We start from the raw sequence: 16715 nt of genomic DNA, 5'->3' as shown, positions 1-16715 counted from the left end.
CATATATGCGGACCTTATACACTATATACACTATATACACGTAGAACCATAGGTATACCTTAGAATACTGATTTTAATAAAGCTCAACGACTCTGTTATACTGGCACAATGAGAGAAACATGACGCCAGGAATGGCCTAGACTTATTCCTTGATTGTCGCAAAAGATTTTCAAGGTCTAATCGTACGTAGTTTTTTATTATTCTTTACTACTGTTTTTTAGCGTCATCTAACGTTTTGCAAATATCCGCGATCAAGATTGCACTATAGTTACCTATTTCCTTATCGACCGAACATCGGGACAATAATAAATATGAGTACGGCGCATAGTCACGACTTTCCCTGAAAAATCGGAGCATCGTGCTCGGCCTATCGCCATCATTTGATTAGAAACGAATGAACAAAATTAATCGGTCGTCAAATTAATAATAATTTTGAAATATATCAAACGGGTGTAAACGATTTATAAGGAGACATCAAAGAGCCTCCCGAGTATTGATTTAAAAAAAATTGTAACTGTATTGAAACGACATTCTACTTATGTCAAGCGAACAAGCCTACGTGTATATAATGTGGCACGAATAAATTATTTCAATGAGGATGAGAGTGAAATAATGTATTTACTACGAAAACGGTGACCGAAGAAAAATTTAATCAGAAATATTTTCTCTGAAGCTGCCGCTATAGATAACTTTAGAGTAGAAGCACGTCATCTGTGTATCGCATTCTCTTCTGGATTTTATTCAAATTTAGCGTATATCCGGTTTACGCAATGCTGGGAGTCCTTCATAGCGCTATCGTATAATAAACGTTGCATGTAATTAAAGTGACATCTCGCTCCTGTAATTCGTTTGAATACTTCATTCTGCATCCTTGCATAAAATTATCATGCCCTCGCACATTTCCAAGATGGTAAATATTTAAGGGATGTCACACGTAAACGAAAGGAAATATCGCGCTTAGCGTAATGGCGGGGCGTCGAATATTTTAGACACGCCACTGAGCACCGCTTCTGCAATCTCCGGCACCACCGTTCTGTCAAATACTAATAATAGAAAGGCGCTGTCCTGTCCCGAAACCAAGTAATTTCCAATCACTTTGGTAAATGGTAAACATAACGGGTGACGGCCCAAAGCCTTAACGAGCGTCTTTATTACTTAAGGTCCCATCTGATACGATATTAACGGAGAAAGGGACAACGTTATTTTTGGGTCGTCGCATGTCGCAATGCCGTTGCTTGTCGCCAGCGCAGCGTGCCTCGCCGTCAGGCTGGCAACCGACGTCGAATAGCGAATAAAGTTGCGTCGAGACTCAGAACCGAGTGTAGCTCGCAAGCCTCAAGGTGCCTCCGTATGTGAGATCGCATTCACGTCCACCTGAATGTACAAGGAACCTCACCTACATTGACAAATCCTTTCATCCCATTCGAATCCGTCACCACTGCACTTTAATCGTGCGAAACTTTCCAAGCAGCAAATTCGCGTCATGATTCGCGATATCTTTGAGCCACGATGGTGCGTGCTACTGAAATGAATTCACAGTGTAGATTGACTATAGCGTAATAACTATAGTTATATATATACTTGCATGGACGTATACTGATGTATTTATCAGGTCGCGAGTATCGACCCGATCTCGTTCATAATCCATCTCGGTTGGTGCACTTTTATTTCGCGTGTTTCTAACCAACAGTCATTTTCAAAACCTTGAGTTTTGCCATTAGCGTTGTCCGTTGCTTCACGATAAGCCTTGGTTGATTTATTTAGCGAATACAAGAGCCAGAATTTTTTTAAATGTCCACTACTCTCACATAACACGTCCCCCACATTGTATCTGTCTCATGAGCAAAGAATTAGAACGTGCTTCACAGATCGGTAGCAATACGTTGTTTTTGTTTCTACGGTCGTTCTCATGGCAAAAAATCTGCAGAATATCTGTCCAAGATTTATCAAAATTCTTAATAATCATAAAGTCCATTGATCTCTCTTTCACTTTCGCCTTCGTCAACATCTTCTATTTTATATATGTAAATACATATATATATACATATGTATTCGTTAGGTAATAATTTATGGAGAATCGGTGCCTGGTTGCGTCATATACGAATGATTCCGTGAGTGAACATCTCTCGTGTAATAGATGGTAGACTAGGTTTAATACCAGCCAAACGAACCGGTTCAACCAGCAATGTATTTTCGATTATGTATTATACGGACACCGGGTACATGTTGCACAACTCAGAAGGAATAAGTCCCTTTGGAGCACGTTGTCCTTGCCCCACAGCAACTCGGCCGATCGAGCGAGACCCCATACATTCTTTTCTAGACTCCGGGTTAGCAGGCTATTCGTCTATACTTAAGCATGAACACATTGCGTTGCACGCACGCTGCATACATTTGAATGCTTATCCAAGGACGTTGCTTTACCGACACAGTATAGTTACGTTATACAGTATTCGTAACGTCTTGTCTCGTCTATACATCTCGTACAATCTTTATCTCACCTGCTGTGATTTCTAACGCACGGTACGTACAATTTACGTTGCAAGAATAGTGTATACGTATGTATTATATGTTTATCGAGGATTATTTCTACAGAGGAAGTATTCAGGCTCTCAGAGATACCAGTAATACTTGTCTGGACAAGGTCGAGGTTCTGGATTTTAGTCACACTACCGGAATTCCCAAATTCAATTTGACTAATCGAGTTTTTCTCGAAGCATTGCTCTCCTGAGATTTTATGTATGTACATATAATAAAAAAAGTCACAATCTACATTTCGGCACAAGCACGGGAGGTCAAAAGGCCTTTGGTAACGTACGTGGCGTTGATTTAAATGGAATCTGAATTTCACTTACGTAACATTGACGGTCTAGAGTATCCACATTAAATTTGTATGGTTGCTGGTATGTGTAAGTGTAGAATTCTTATATCCGTAGGTTTGTCTTGAGTGGGTGTACGAGATTTGATTGTGATTGCGCGACAATCGCTCTCGCTATTAATAGTAACCTTATCGAGGTGTAATTTCGCTATAAGGCATCCCAGGGAGCGCATTGCATTTTCTTTTTCTTCGACAATAACGCCCAGTTCGATCAGTGCGCTTCCTCCCCACGTTGACCTCATTTTTCCTCTGACCTGGTTATGGCATACTGCATTCGGATTGCTTCGAACAAGCCGCCAGCTAACAGGTGTTTCGTCATCACCAACAAAGTCTATATCACTACCAGATGATATTTCTGAAGCTTCTTGTACGTTTCAAAAGTGTTGAAAATTTAATGAAAAATAGCAGAATATTTATTTAATCCCTCTGATATGTTTTAATAAGTCTGCTACATTTTTAATAAAGGTTGTGTTGAGAGGCGCTGTGCGCGATCGGTAACTTCACGTAACAAGAATAAAAACAGTCGAACATAATATAACCTCGTTTCTTGGTGAAATGATATGAGACGTCAATTATATAACGTGATTCCACGGTTTAGGTATGTGCTGATAATAATGCTTAAGCACGCAACGGATTTGTTGCAATATCATTATGTCCTGATATCTCATAATGGGTGGCAGCGCAGAAGAGTCACTAGTCAAAATTCTGTTTTTCGCTAAGGCGCGTGAATTGTCGGGATTAAAAGAGTGTCAGATCGCTTTGCCTAGGCAAATATCGTATGCAGATCTTGCAGACCGAGTAGTTCGCAAGTTTAAATTGGAAAGTATTCGTAATAATTTGATTTTTGCTGTGAATGAGGAATTTGCCTTACCAGACATCAAGTTTGAACTTTCTGAGAACGACGAGATAGCTGTTATTCCACCTCTTAGTGGAGGTATGTTTCTATTATTGTTATAGAAAAATATATCATTTATGTGAATTTCTTGATGAAATACTAACATTGCTATGCACTTATTTGTACAGGTTAACATAAAGATGTCGAAGGATATTGTTAAGCTTCAGAAAGAAAAGTTGAACATTGGCGAAATTGTTGACCTGGTTGTCTCACCTAATTGTGGAGCTGTATCCACTTTTAGCGGCACTACCCGTGATAATTTTGAAAATAAAAAAGTAGGTCATTATTATAGAAATTGTAACAAGCATGTATCTGCTCACCAGCTGCTTTTCTGTACTGTAGCTAGATGTAAAACAGCAGTTAAGGGCGAATATTTGATTAACTGTTGCTTACAGGTTGTAAAGTTGGAATATGAAGCGTACGAACCAATGGCATTGAAGGAGATGAAAAATGTCTGTGGGAAAATTCGTTTGCAGTGGAACGTTGAACGTATTGCAATATTCCATCGGCTTGGGGAGGTTCCTGTTTCGGAAGTCAGTGTTATTATAGCAGTTTCTTCACCCCATAGGCAAGAATCTCTTCAAGCTGTTCAGTATGCAATTGACACATTGAAAGCGTCTGTACCAATTTGGAAGAAGGAAATATATGACACCGAGAATTCCCAATGGAAAGAGAATGAGGAATGCTCCTGGTCTACTAGTAAATAATTCATTGTATTTTTTTATTGAGTTTGATGCAATCATATTAGAAATGGAAGCTCAAATTTTTTTTCATTACATTAAAATCATATATAATAGTAAAAAGCAGTATTTCTTTCAATTTGTGAGATTATAATTTAAAAATCTACAAGTTTCAAGGATACTACAGTTATAGAATATGGATTATTCAGGACTAACGTATCGATTGAAATTCTTTTTGCCCTAGAATTTAGGTGGATTAGTTAATTTCAGTTGAAGCATTAGTTCTGAAGAACCAATAATATAAAAATATTTAAACTTATTAAAAAATTCACAAAGATTTATTCCATGTTAATACTACTTTAAATTTATAATTGTTATCAATAAAAATTGTTATCAAAGGTTATGTATTAAAGCCTCTAAACGTGTTCCTATCACTTATCATTTCCTGACGATTAAACGAAAATTTTTTATTTGTTTTTCTTGCATTCTTCATCAGTTGACGCAAAGACAATGGCAGGGGAAGCAGTTCACGTGTCAATGACCAAAACCGAAGATAGTTGCACAGATAAAAAATACATTTTGGAAGAAGAATCAAAAGAAGTAACTATTGATCCGAATCTTGTTCAAATTCGTGCAAATCCCGAAGAATTGAACCGGCGCATAGAGTCATTCATAGAAAGAAAACGTCAGCAAGTGAATATCGTCAACGTGCAAGAATTTTGCTGCCACAGGTTGGTTTTCTTATTATCACTGATATGATTAACTGCAATACATGTAATACAATAAGCATTATAATTTTTAAAATATTTTCTATGATGCTACTTATGACTCAACATAATTACTATAATTATTTAGAGATCAAACCGAGGAGAAGGAAGGTTCATGCGCGCGTGTCGATGCTATTCTTATTCGCCGAAAAGATTCAAAGAGTCATATGAAAGGTAAGCTAATTTCATTCAGTCTCACATTTTACCCTTTTATCCTTTACATAATTCATTCTCTGAGTGTTTAGTTCACAGAGTATTAAACCCTTGGGGCCCACAGACAGTCGATCCTTCGACCTTATATAAAACATCAACATTACCACATCATTTTCCCAATATGAAAAAAGCTTATTCATCGGCATTAGAAGAGAGACTATCCACTTCTGAAAAATTGTTGGGAATGAACGGTCCCGTTCCGCGAGATGTTTACGAAAGACTTAAAAATATAGAGGATCGTTTATTGCATCTGGAAAGTATTTCACCGGAATACAAGGACTTCTGGGTAAGTAAATTTACATTGTAATCTTTTTTTTTTGACATTTTCTATTACAAGAAAAGATTGACAGTAAGTCGAATTCCAAAGTTCTAACCATGGAATATTTATAGAAAACACTTCAAATAACGAACTATTTGGTAGTGTACAATGTCTAATTCGAGTGTAATGACTCAAGATACACTTACGCTGTGTTGTTAAATATACTTCTGAAGAAACGTCATCTCGTGCTTTTTCTTACCTAATAAAATTCAGGTTCCTTTCAAATTTTTTTTCGTTCACATAGTCTTCTGAACTTTTGAAATATCTCAAGAAGCGCCTTCTACCAAATTATTTTACAACTTGGTCGAATGGAATACGTGATATTATTAATACTTTGTTACTCATACAACGCATTATATTAAACGATTAATGATACACATTAATTTATGTTTCACAAAGATTAAAATTTTGTAGGTTTATATTTTAATTATAGGTCACCGAAGAAAGTGAGAGCCTGAAGAGTACTTATAAACCCATAAGGAAAAGGGTGAGTAGGTGTTAAATACCGAATCTAATAGTTACCAATTTAATAATAAAATATAACATAGTATAATATCTTGAAGTTCCCACAAATATAGAATTTTTCCGAAATCCATAAATCATAAATGATTTCCTTGGTCTGATTACGAATCAATAGTTACACAAGACCTATCAAATAACTCAAAACCGCAATCGGCAAAGCTCTTCGTTCTTATTTATAACTCTTTCTTCTTTCACAAGAGTACAAGGAGAATTCACTCTCATGGCAATAAATCAATATCCCTTCCTTCCTTGTGTGATTACAGATGCTTAGCAATCCCATTAGCGGTCATGCTTTATAAACATGCGATTCAGAAAATGAAAGGTCTACCGGTAGAAGTAAATTTTGTTTGATCCCAAGACCCGCTCATCATTGGTTAATGTGTTTGTACATAAATTGACGTTATCCAAAACCAACTGCAACGACATGTCATGAATGGTTCCACCCTGTACCAATCTGTAACTTACTAAAACTTCTAAGCGTACACATGTCACGCTTATTTGAACCTAGTGTTGAATTGAATTTATGTTTATCGGATACTATAAGTACAAAATACTGAGCTGGGTTATCAGATATACGTATATATTCGCATTTCTACGTTACTCTGTATTCCCCATATTCCTACTAAAATTCCAGGAATGATATCGCGTTTCGCGTGCACTTTCAATTAAACTTTAGACGCTTAAGTTGGTGTAAAAATTTCACAATCTGCCGCCGCGATGAGAAATTTGAAATTGGTGCACCTGCCTGTTAGACACTGTATATATATACCAACCTAATGAAATGTTTAACAAGTATTTGGTTGCATGGTGTGTGAGAATAGCACATCACAGAACATAAACCATGCTTTATATACTGTGACTAAAAAGTTTCATGAAACTTTGAACCTCAGCAAAGAAGTGGCTATACATATTCCGTTATGCTGTAGGGAACATTGAGGGAAAACATGAATTTTAAAAGTTCCTCGAACGCTCGCTGTACCAATATATAGTTGAATTTTTTATTGCAGACGTTTTCCACGGCTGAATTGGATACGAAACTGCACGAGCTTGAAGACCGATATGTGAAAAAGATTAAGTAACGTACACTTAATTTATGAACAAATAAAGCATTGTATATACGCACAGATACACATAAAATGATGTTTCATTCATTCAGGATACATTGTATCGTATAGTATACTTAACAAAGTGTATAGATATACATTGAAAAATATACAATTACCTTTAAGATTGTCATTAATAAAAGCCTTTCGCACGATCGGAAGCACTAATTTACCTTCCGCGTCACGCTTAGCTTTGTACAGTTAAAAACGGAGTCAGTGACTAAATTTGTCTTATCATTAAGCGTCAATTGCTTCTGCAGTAAAGGAAGTAGCCAAGAGTGCGTCTCGTTAGCGTTAACGAGCCGAATTCAAAACATTATGGAATTACTAATTAATATGCGTACCACTGATACACTTGTATTGACCTAACATCATAAGTACAGTCGTCTTCAAAGTCATGCCATGAGTTTCCTGCTTATAATTTGCTATGTCAATGCGATCGATATTATACGGGAACTTTATCGACGCATTGATAAGAGAGAGCAGCTATCGTGTACTCCGTGCTAAAACCGAATGAGCTAACTTTTCAAAGTATACCACGGCCGAAGGAGTTGCTTAACTTTTGCCCAGGGATGTACAGAGATTAGTTCGCAGTTTGGCTGACAGAGGCAGTCTTCGTCGCGCTGCCAGACGGTATGGCCGCGGTGCGTCAGGTTTTCACCTCACTCTTGAATAATTCGAAGTGATTCGTAAGAAAAGATGCATCCGGCCTTCGTGAATTAAAAGAAACTACCAATAAGATACGAAGCTGTAAATAACAAGGTGAGTTTTGCATCAGTTTTACGCTGTATTAATACATTTTCGAGGGGTAATAGCTGCACGCGGACAGCACGTCGTCTGCCACTGTGTGACAAGCGATCTTTTTTTACCCTCAGCTGGGGTGGTAAACTGTCGGAACGTTTATTTTTTATTCTATCTCTCCTTTTCCTACATTAAAATGAATACGAATCGCGTTGACTTGGCTTATATTATTCGAACGTTGTAATGTCGCGGGATAAGAATTTGCGGATTTTTTCGAATGACAGCTGGTAAATCGAACGTTGTCACATTTCGGCATTATCGGGTAGATTTTTTACTTTTAGCCATCTTTGCTTCCTCTTGCGAATCTACCGGGCTTCTGAATATGTATTGCGAATGGGGGAATATACATATTTATAGAGCACATTGTGCTTACCACGTGAACATATAAATTATTTTGATACTAAAGTCCTCCGGCCTTATAATTTGATTAAGAATGTCTTAAAGTTTAGTAACTGTAGTTTATTTGAAAGGAGTTATCGTCTCTCTTTTATTCCTACTTATTAACAAATAATTACTATACACGCTGCTGTAATTATTGGTTACTGTCGTAATACCAGTAAAAATGAAAAAGTAAAATGTAACTTGTGTACCATAAACGTGTTTCTATACAGACAATCGGTCACGCTGAGGTAAACACTACTTTCCCAACTGCCATCGTTACCTAATAGTAAAGTGATTTCAAGTGACCCTTTACCCTCAAACTTAACGAGACTATAATACGATACATGAAAGTTCTTAAGCTCTTAAAATAAAATAACTGTACGCGAAATATGTATTTTACGTACAGCTATGCAAGCACGAACCTGCTTGGTTTAATGCCTACCGCATTCCCTCGTGGCGTAATTGTTTGTTTAGGATTTTAACGACGTTCAATATTCCTGTCATACAATTTACCACGAAATAATGAGGAAGCATCGATAAACGTGCGGCAAGAAGTATTCAATATAACGTACAGCGTCTAATGATGTGAAAAAGGGCAGGAAACGCTCTAAAAATATCTACTTCAATTACGCACTACGATAAAAATTTCTCTGGCGCTTCCTGGAAGATCGCTTACTTACTTCATACTCTTGCTCGTCATGCATATAATGATAATAAAGGTTGGCGCGCAAACAACATAGAACAAATTTCCAGAAGTTATCCAGCATGTTCAACTCTACCCAAATATCCTTGACACAGTATAAATAGCGAAGGCTAAAAATACGGCATCTACACCTATCCGATTGATCATATCCATTTAAGGAGAAATTGCCACAAACGCATTTGGAACCAAGATTATATATCTGGTATGTAGCCTTTCCCAATGTTACTCACAATCTAACGGTACTATTAACCACCCTTTACCTTTTCTTTTCAGTATTTCGATAATGTAGTCACCCAATCAGCCGCTAATCTTACCTTGCAAGATAACATTGCGATTCGGTAAGTTTCCTCTTATCCGCATTCATTTGGCGAAAGAATTTTCTGTTTCCGGTTCAAATTTCAAACTAGTCGGCACACGCTGTGAGCTTGACTATTAGCTCTCCTCCTACAATCGATAAGACTTTTTACGAAATGGGTACATGCCTAGAGCTCATAAGTAACTTCTTTTTCAATTCTTAGCTTTACAAACTAACATTGAAGATGGTGATGCATATAATTGAACCGAGTGTTTAGACCTGTTCGTGTGATCTTGATAGGAGACTCACAGTGTCGTCTTTGTGTTTCCATGATCGCGTGAGAAATATTATCCTTCGTCGGGAACCCTAGAACGCTTTTAAGAATAGTCTTGATCCTCAAGCTAGACATGCATGATATTTCAGTTTTATCACGAATCCTTCTATACTATATCCATATCAACTACGTCTTATTATAGGCACGTATGCATTTATATTTATGTACTGAGAAATCTAAAAGTTATTTTAGAAACAGTTATCTTGCCTCTCGAAAAGAGCAAGAACCAAGACAGACTCCTCAGTCATTAGTTTCCTAAGGTATTCGACATGGCTACGTAAACGGAATTTGAAATGTCTGTTGCGGTAGTATATCAGCAGCGTTCCGAGTGCCGGCGACGATTTCGTAGCACCGCATTGCAATCGACCTATTTCCATAGAGGGAACGCTGAGCTGAAGGCTATCCTTTATGGATCCTCAATCAAGAAAATCCATGTTAATTTACTTAGGCGTTGCTATCTCGTGCTTAATTATAAGTCCATTTTGGATTGGTGGTTCTATCGCGAATATCGCGCGTGCTAATCGACTTGCTGACTTCCTATTTCATTAATTAACTCGATCAATTATTTCGAGCGGCACCGGCCGTTAATCAGAGTTCTGTTGAGATCACAAAAAGTTTCTTCCTTTCCGTAACGACCAGTGGCGCCTCGGTGGTGGCGGTGGTGATTAGCTGTATTACGAAGACCACGATGACGGCTTCCTAGCTGCCGTCGCTCTCCGGCAATTTATATACGACCGAAGTAGAACCGTCAGATCGGAAATACCTGTTGTTGGCTACATGAATGAAGAAGATGTCTATATCGTAGGCTATCGTGCTTCCTGGGCGTGATCGCGACGCTTGAAATTTCCATAGATAACCGTTAACCGTGAAAACGTCTACTTGGGTTGCCGATTGGTTCGTGAGGGTGCATCGTTTCCGTTAAAGGCTACCGGAATGTTTGTATGGAGTCAGAGTCATTACTTTTCTTTAAAACTATTCACTTTACTTTCGCTTGTCCTTCGCTTTACCGTTAGCTCATTGCCTCTTCTCTATTAGTTTACCTCCTGACAGTTCACGACGAAAGCAAGTCTTTGAAATGAGGTTCCTGATTGGTTCCTCATGATTGACAAAAAAATGTAAATATTTCGTCAACTTATCTCTGAGGGAATAGTCCATGGATTTTGTAGTTTTCGCAGCTGCTGAAAATGTTAGGGAAAGGGAGAGTCACCGTAGTTTAGTTTATGAGAATGTTTGGTATTATTAAACGCGAAACACTCCTACATATGTAGGACACCCGCATAACCTAGTATCTATATGTATAAGGGAGGTCGAGTTAGCTTGAAAAAACATTCTTACAAAGTCCTATACTTTTCCACCTCTTTTTATAGATAGCTCACACACCATTTCTATGGTGGATCGAATGTCTTCAATCGCTGAAACGGTCATTACTTCTCTAGTGATATTTCGGCGAATGTTTTTTCTTGGCATTTCAACCTGTACACAATCACGGCCTTTGGTACAACGCACACTTGTCTTTAGATTCCAATATATTTTCACTGAGTATATTCCATATGAGTTTTATAATAAAAATTCGAAATACACTATTCTCATATGTCAAATATTCATTTGTATGACGTATAGAACTTTTACATAGGTGCGTATGAAAATATTTTATTATAAGGTACGTCAGTTCCGTTACGTCTTTTTTAATATTCCCGTCTGTCGCCGATGACCAAATACAAAACAAATGACGGAAGTTGCACCTGCCATATCTCTTTTTAAGCTTCATTCGATGCTTTGACTCTGTGCAAACTCGATTAACCCATTCGGATACATCGTACTATAGTAAATATAGTATAACGCACATAAAATTACTGCACAATTTTAATCTACCGCCTATGCGTGTTATTCTACAGTCTTTAGAAATCGACTTCGCGTACGTACATTACTCTTGTATATATAACTACGTACCACATCATTTCTGGCCCAACCATTTTTAACTCGAGATAAAAGCCTGCCGCGTGTACGAATAAACTCTCCGGCCGTCACTCCGACTGCGCACAGTGCGTTAACCCAATTTCGAGTGATCGTCGTTCGGTAATTTCTATTTTTTTTTGCGATACCAAAAACCGGAAATATTACGTGGCAGCAGTTGCCAGTGTTGGTCGTTCCGGCCGGAAAATTACCATTGAACAGTCACACCTAATGCCACTACCATATTTATTCGAAAGTGCGAACCTTCGTCAGGCTAGACGTAAGCCATATCGATCGTCTTTTACCTTCCTGATTATTTGTTTAATCAACCAGCGGCGTCAAGAGTCCATTGTTAAAAGCCAGGCTAACGACCCTCCCTTATTAACATTCATTCGCGTTCGATGTATCGTCATCAAGCGTTGCCCGTTACGTCTCTCAACGATTCACCAGCACGCCGTACAAGTCTTTGTCATTTTGTTCGAAAGTTTTGCGAAGACCAGCCAGTGCTAAGAGACGCTCGTCGAGTGATGTAATGAAGCACTGCTACCTATGGATTCCAGTTGTCTGTCTAGACCAGTGTTTCCCAACCTCGTTGCGTAACAGCAGCCCTTTTCGCTTTTTATTAGAACACTAACAAGACGCCTCCTGTAACACAGGATTGCGGCACTGCTGCTCGCCACCTCATTTTGCCGCTCTGTATTTGCTTCGTGATCCATTAAAGTTCGGCGAACTTACGAAATATTATTCGATCGTAGTCACTGTGTCTCTTTGCTCTTTTACGTGGAGTATACATTCTATGATAGCTATATGTATGAAGGAGTTTAGGTTTCTTTGCTACGAATCGAACAAAAAATCATCCAACCTCCATTATATTCTGTAACGATCATCAGTACAAGTGGTAAGACTATTTCACTGTCTAGTGTCAATTGGATCAGAGCTTTGCTCAGGGTCTTTTTAAGCCGCTTCCCCCGAAATGCGTGAAAATAGAAATCGCTTCTATATACCATAGACATTAATGTACTGGAATCATAAATATGTAAGTATCCGTGCCCGAGGAATCGTCGTTGACAAAGTGCCGTGAAGAATCGATGCGCAGTCTTCGTACAACTTACAATCGACCGAGCGTTACATCGGCATCGTCATCGTGACTGTTCGACGAGGAATTTCGAATTAATTATCCAATCCAGCCTCGTGAGTACAGTGACTTGAATTTGTTATTTTCGTATATATCCACAGGAAGTGATTTCTGTGAGAGAAATAAAGTAAAGAAATCAGGGCGTTCCATTGAAGTCAATCGACGCCGATTGCTTTAATCGTCGACACGACTTAAGATCTTTAATTGTCATTTCGTGCGTTCCACGGTAGCTTAGTTTGATAATCTGTTACACGATTGATCAGTATCGATGGTTAACAGTCTGTATCGTTAAATTCGATATCTTAAATGTATCAGTTGCGCAACTGATTTGACTCTTGAGTCACGAAGAAAAAAAAAATATTCTATATTTACGTCGAGCAACGGGAAATCGTTTAGGTCGAAGCTTTGCAGGAGGAGGTCGCGTCGATCGATACAAAGTCGTCGTACAAATAGCTGACCAGGGCCGTGCACGCCTGACCTCCAACCTGTTCTAGTACGCTATACTGCAAGGGCATCCAATTCCTAACGCCACGACACCACTCGCTAATAACTTTTCGATCCTTGGCTCTTATGTGATGAGCGTGCTTTGCGAAGGTCTTGAATTGCGTTGACGTAGCCGGCGCCGCTGCTGCTCTCAATCTCAAGCCCATGCTTCCCAGGAGTCGATAAAACTTGAGACCGCGGAAACGAGTACCAAGGATATTTATCGTGTGAAGACGATTGCATCTTTCTAGTATGCGAATCAGATGCGAGGAACGCAGGTAGAGTTTGGCCGTCGAACCTGTCGAAATAATTGTGTAAAATTCTAGCCTGCCTTTGGCGTATCGCCTTTTCGACCCACCTGTACAATTTATAATATGAAGCTCCTCGATATTCTTATTCGTTAACGAAACTTGTCGCAGAATGTCATCGCTGTCGGCCCTGGCTTCGATTCTGATCCTTTTCAGGAAAGGCATCCTCTTCAGTTCCTGAAGCACGTCTGACGTGTTCATACTGTTGTTTGTCACCTGAATAAGGTAATCGTTAATCGGGCAGGGCAGCTGACTGGTCTTTAAATTGGACCTGTCCGTTGACACTCCGGCGTCACTTTTCGAGATATTTTCGTTACGGCGATTTATGCAAGATCACGCAAGTTCTTGACTTGCCTAATGATATCGTCCAAAAATTAACCTAACCGTGTGAAAACGAATTTTTTATGGGGTCACGCGTTCCGTACATTTCGTGATCCTATTGTAATATAAAAAGCTGACTTTCGTATACCTCGTAATCTCGCCATACCACCGGGTCTCGTACAATGTCCTCGAAAAATGTGGAGACTCTTTGCAAACTGTACAGATCCTGCGACGACAGGTAGGAGAATATCTCGAGGAGGATTTCAACGGGAAGGACATTGATACTGGCTCCCAATGAATTTTCCGAGGAATTCTCATTCTCTGTATTCTTTGAACGTTTCGAAGGACTCTCGCAGCTTGTCGATACATTTTTACACGTTCTGCCTCTTCTCATTCCCATTTCTAGATGCACACCTATGTCTATTTGAATTCGCCGCCGTTTCTCACGTCATTCTTAAGGTCTTTGACAATTTTTCTTCTTTTTCTGTATCACAAACCTAATATCGAGCAATGAAAGTTATAGTACTACGTAACGGACATTACACGGGAGATTTAGCGCCGTGACGTGTGTCAAATCGCTCCTTATGAATTTCCCGGTTAAAAATAAAACATGGCGAACGCGTCTTCGCTCGTATCGCACGGAAGTAACGCGTCCATGGGAGTGAAATAAAGGGCAGAGTCTCGTATCTCGTGTTTCCGGCCTATAGCGTGAATGGCAAATGTAAGTTCTAGGGTTTCGCCCCTTTTCTACGCCAGTAAAAACAAAGTCACGAATTTCGCTCGATTAAATGACTCACCGAGTCATTTCAGGATGATTCGTTGGCACGTCGCGTTTCTCGTTCGTGTCGTGTAAATAAATGATAGAGAAGGTTCCGTAATAAGACGACAATGTTTTTTTTTTATAAATAGTTCCGTTGTATCGCATTAGCAAAAAACATAATGTCCCTTCTTAATGATTTCACAAGCCGTGTACTACGCGTGTCAATGTACGTCCGTAGATTTATACAGCTGCCATTATAAAATTTCAAATGATCGTAGATCATATACCGGAAGTACTAACCATGCTTGAAGTCTGTCGTAATACGTATTTAAAAGTAGGGACGATGTTGGCAAGTTAAATGAAGTACGCGATGATTATTTGTACATCATTAATATTCCCTCTAGCAGTTAGAAACACGTTACCTACCGGGAAATCAATGTTGTGCTAGCAACGCTCGAGACTAATGTCACGGCATAATAAATTACGATTTTCTTCACCGAACATTCTATCCCCAAAGGTTTTTATTGTATAATCCTGCTGAAGTTTGCTCTGTTCCTTTATTCTTCGCATGATCAAAATTTTTTCTTTTAACCGTAGCGGCGACTTGAATGTTGGCCGTTTGATTTTTATCACGGCTTTAACATTATTTAGGCCAGCTTACGTCACGCAATGGAGAGATTGCATTCGTGGTAAGTTTACCAGTCTGTATCTGCATATCGCGATTATTATCTCTTGCTGGTGGGTTTTTTTTTTTTTTTTTTTTTTTTTTTTTTTTATGCGACCGTGCGTAATTTCCATAAGATACTGGGAATGATATGGGATCAAATGTAAAGTGCACGCATTCATGCACGAAATAATCGAAAACTTATTTATATTTCAGATACAATATGTTGTCGCAAATGAAGAACACTTCCGCAGGGAAACTGGAAGGTAAACGTCCAAAGGAACTAATGTCGTCCTCCAGTCTTTCCGGGATGTCTCAGTTGTCCAACAGCAGCGAAGAGGCCCTAGTGCCTTTTGTTCATAAGCCGCACAACACCGATGAGTCCGAGAGGTACTTGTCCTTAGTCTCATAGCACACGCGTAAAAGTCTTTATTTACGTGAATGGTGTTGTTGATTCGGTAGAAAAAAAAATGAGACAATTCGTATGTGAGAAAGACAGTGTCATGTATTTAATGCTCGTTCCTCTTTAAGGGATAAGTCTTATTCATATTTTCTTATCCATTCTTGGCATTCAACATAGGTATAATAGTAAAAGAGAATTCTGACCGACATCGTTCTAGGTGCAATCCTACAATACCTTAAGTATACAAGTATTATGCTCTAGATTGAAAAACGGTATAGAATTATTATTGCTGTATTCGATGCTGCCTCTGTTAGTTGTTTCTCCGTAAGAAAGAGTATCGTGCTAATGAACTTTATTAAATTTTATTTTTACTTGTCGTTAGCCACTAGGGCACGTACGTCAAAGTGATGTGTAATTATCGTTGAGTTAACAGACGGGGACGTTTGACGAATAAGTAATTTCAGTTTTAAACTATTTTTCTATGGCGCAAACCATATCCTCAGGACAAAGGCTCTGTACAAAATGACAGGTTGAACACGCGATTCTCTTTGCTGCCTTTTTATTCCTTTACGAGCCATCCTTTGCGTGTATCCCGGCACGAAGGCTTTCAAGACGTTAAAAGTAAATTGACCGCGTTGAAAACCTTCAATTGATAAATTTCAGATATCCCGGGATATGCTAGGGTCTCGTTTGTGGTTAGTGTGCTTGCGCCGGTGTCGGTCATTCACGTTTTCATTTTCTGTCAATGCCTTCTTCACACGACACACTTGGTTTCAATAATGCCGATGTTTTCTTGA

General features: G+C 38.8%; 3 protein-coding genes across 10 annotated transcripts in view; 2 read left to right on the top strand and 1 right to left on the bottom strand.

Annotated features, from left to right (window-relative positions):
• Positions 1 to 1648: 1648 nt before the first annotated feature.
• On the top strand, positions 1649 to 7502 carry LOC107265812 (molybdopterin synthase catalytic subunit). The gene is made up of 9 exons (XM_015735652.2): positions 1649 to 2523; positions 2596 to 3812; positions 3902 to 4048; positions 4169 to 4472; positions 4950 to 5184; positions 5309 to 5394; positions 5466 to 5719; positions 6186 to 6239; positions 7282 to 7502. The coding sequence occupies exons 3-9, from the start codon at positions 3914 to 3916 to the stop codon at positions 7351 to 7353; spliced, it is 1140 nt and encodes a 379-aa protein (XP_015591138.1). The 5' UTR covers positions 1649 to 2523; positions 2596 to 3812; positions 3902 to 3913; the 3' UTR covers positions 7354 to 7502.
• A 464-nt stretch (positions 7503 to 7966) lies between these two features.
• The window catches only part of LOC107265789 (tubulin polyglutamylase TTLL5), a 28325-nt gene continuing 19576 nt past the window's right edge, over positions 7967 to 16715 (top strand). Inside the window, exons 1-5 of one of the 7 annotated variants that reach the window (XM_015735590.2) lie at positions 7968 to 8139; positions 9034 to 9464; positions 9536 to 9600; positions 15449 to 15540; positions 15732 to 15905. In XM_015735590.2, coding sequence (XP_015591076.1) covers positions 15739 to 15905 — 167 coding nt within the window. In that variant the 5' untranslated portion in view covers positions 7968 to 8139; positions 9034 to 9464; positions 9536 to 9600; positions 15449 to 15540; positions 15732 to 15738. Of the gene's footprint in view, positions 8140 to 9033; positions 9465 to 9535; positions 9601 to 15448; positions 15541 to 15731; positions 15906 to 16715 lie in introns of all 7 variants that reach the window. The other 6 variants (XM_015735593.2, XM_015735591.2, XM_015735589.2 and 3 more) reach the window with 6 other exon arrangements.
• Positions 12698 to 15433, bottom strand: LOC107265739. 2 transcript variants are annotated; one of them, XM_025083141.1, is made up of 4 exons: positions 14240 to 15433; positions 13821 to 13986; positions 13352 to 13760; positions 12698 to 13090 (listed from the first exon to the last, which is right to left on the bottom strand). In XM_025083141.1, exons 1-3 carry the CDS (start codon positions 14489 to 14491, stop codon positions 13372 to 13374), a joined length of 807 nt encoding a protein of 268 aa, XP_024938909.1. In that variant the 5' UTR covers positions 14492 to 15433; the 3' UTR covers positions 12698 to 13090; positions 13352 to 13371. The 2 variants fall into 2 exon arrangements, with proteins under 2 accessions (XP_024938909.1, XP_024938908.1); XM_025083140.1 differs by having other exon boundaries at positions 12698 to 13760; positions 14240 to 15432.

Source organism: Cephus cinctus, unplaced genomic scaffold (genome assembly GCF_000341935.2).
Source record: "Cephus cinctus unplaced genomic scaffold, Ccin1 Ccin1_scaffold0240, whole genome shotgun sequence".
Taxonomy (NCBI): Eukaryota; Metazoa; Arthropoda; class Insecta; order Hymenoptera; family Cephidae; genus Cephus; species Cephus cinctus.
This window is presented reverse-complemented; position numbering and strand designations above follow the sequence as displayed.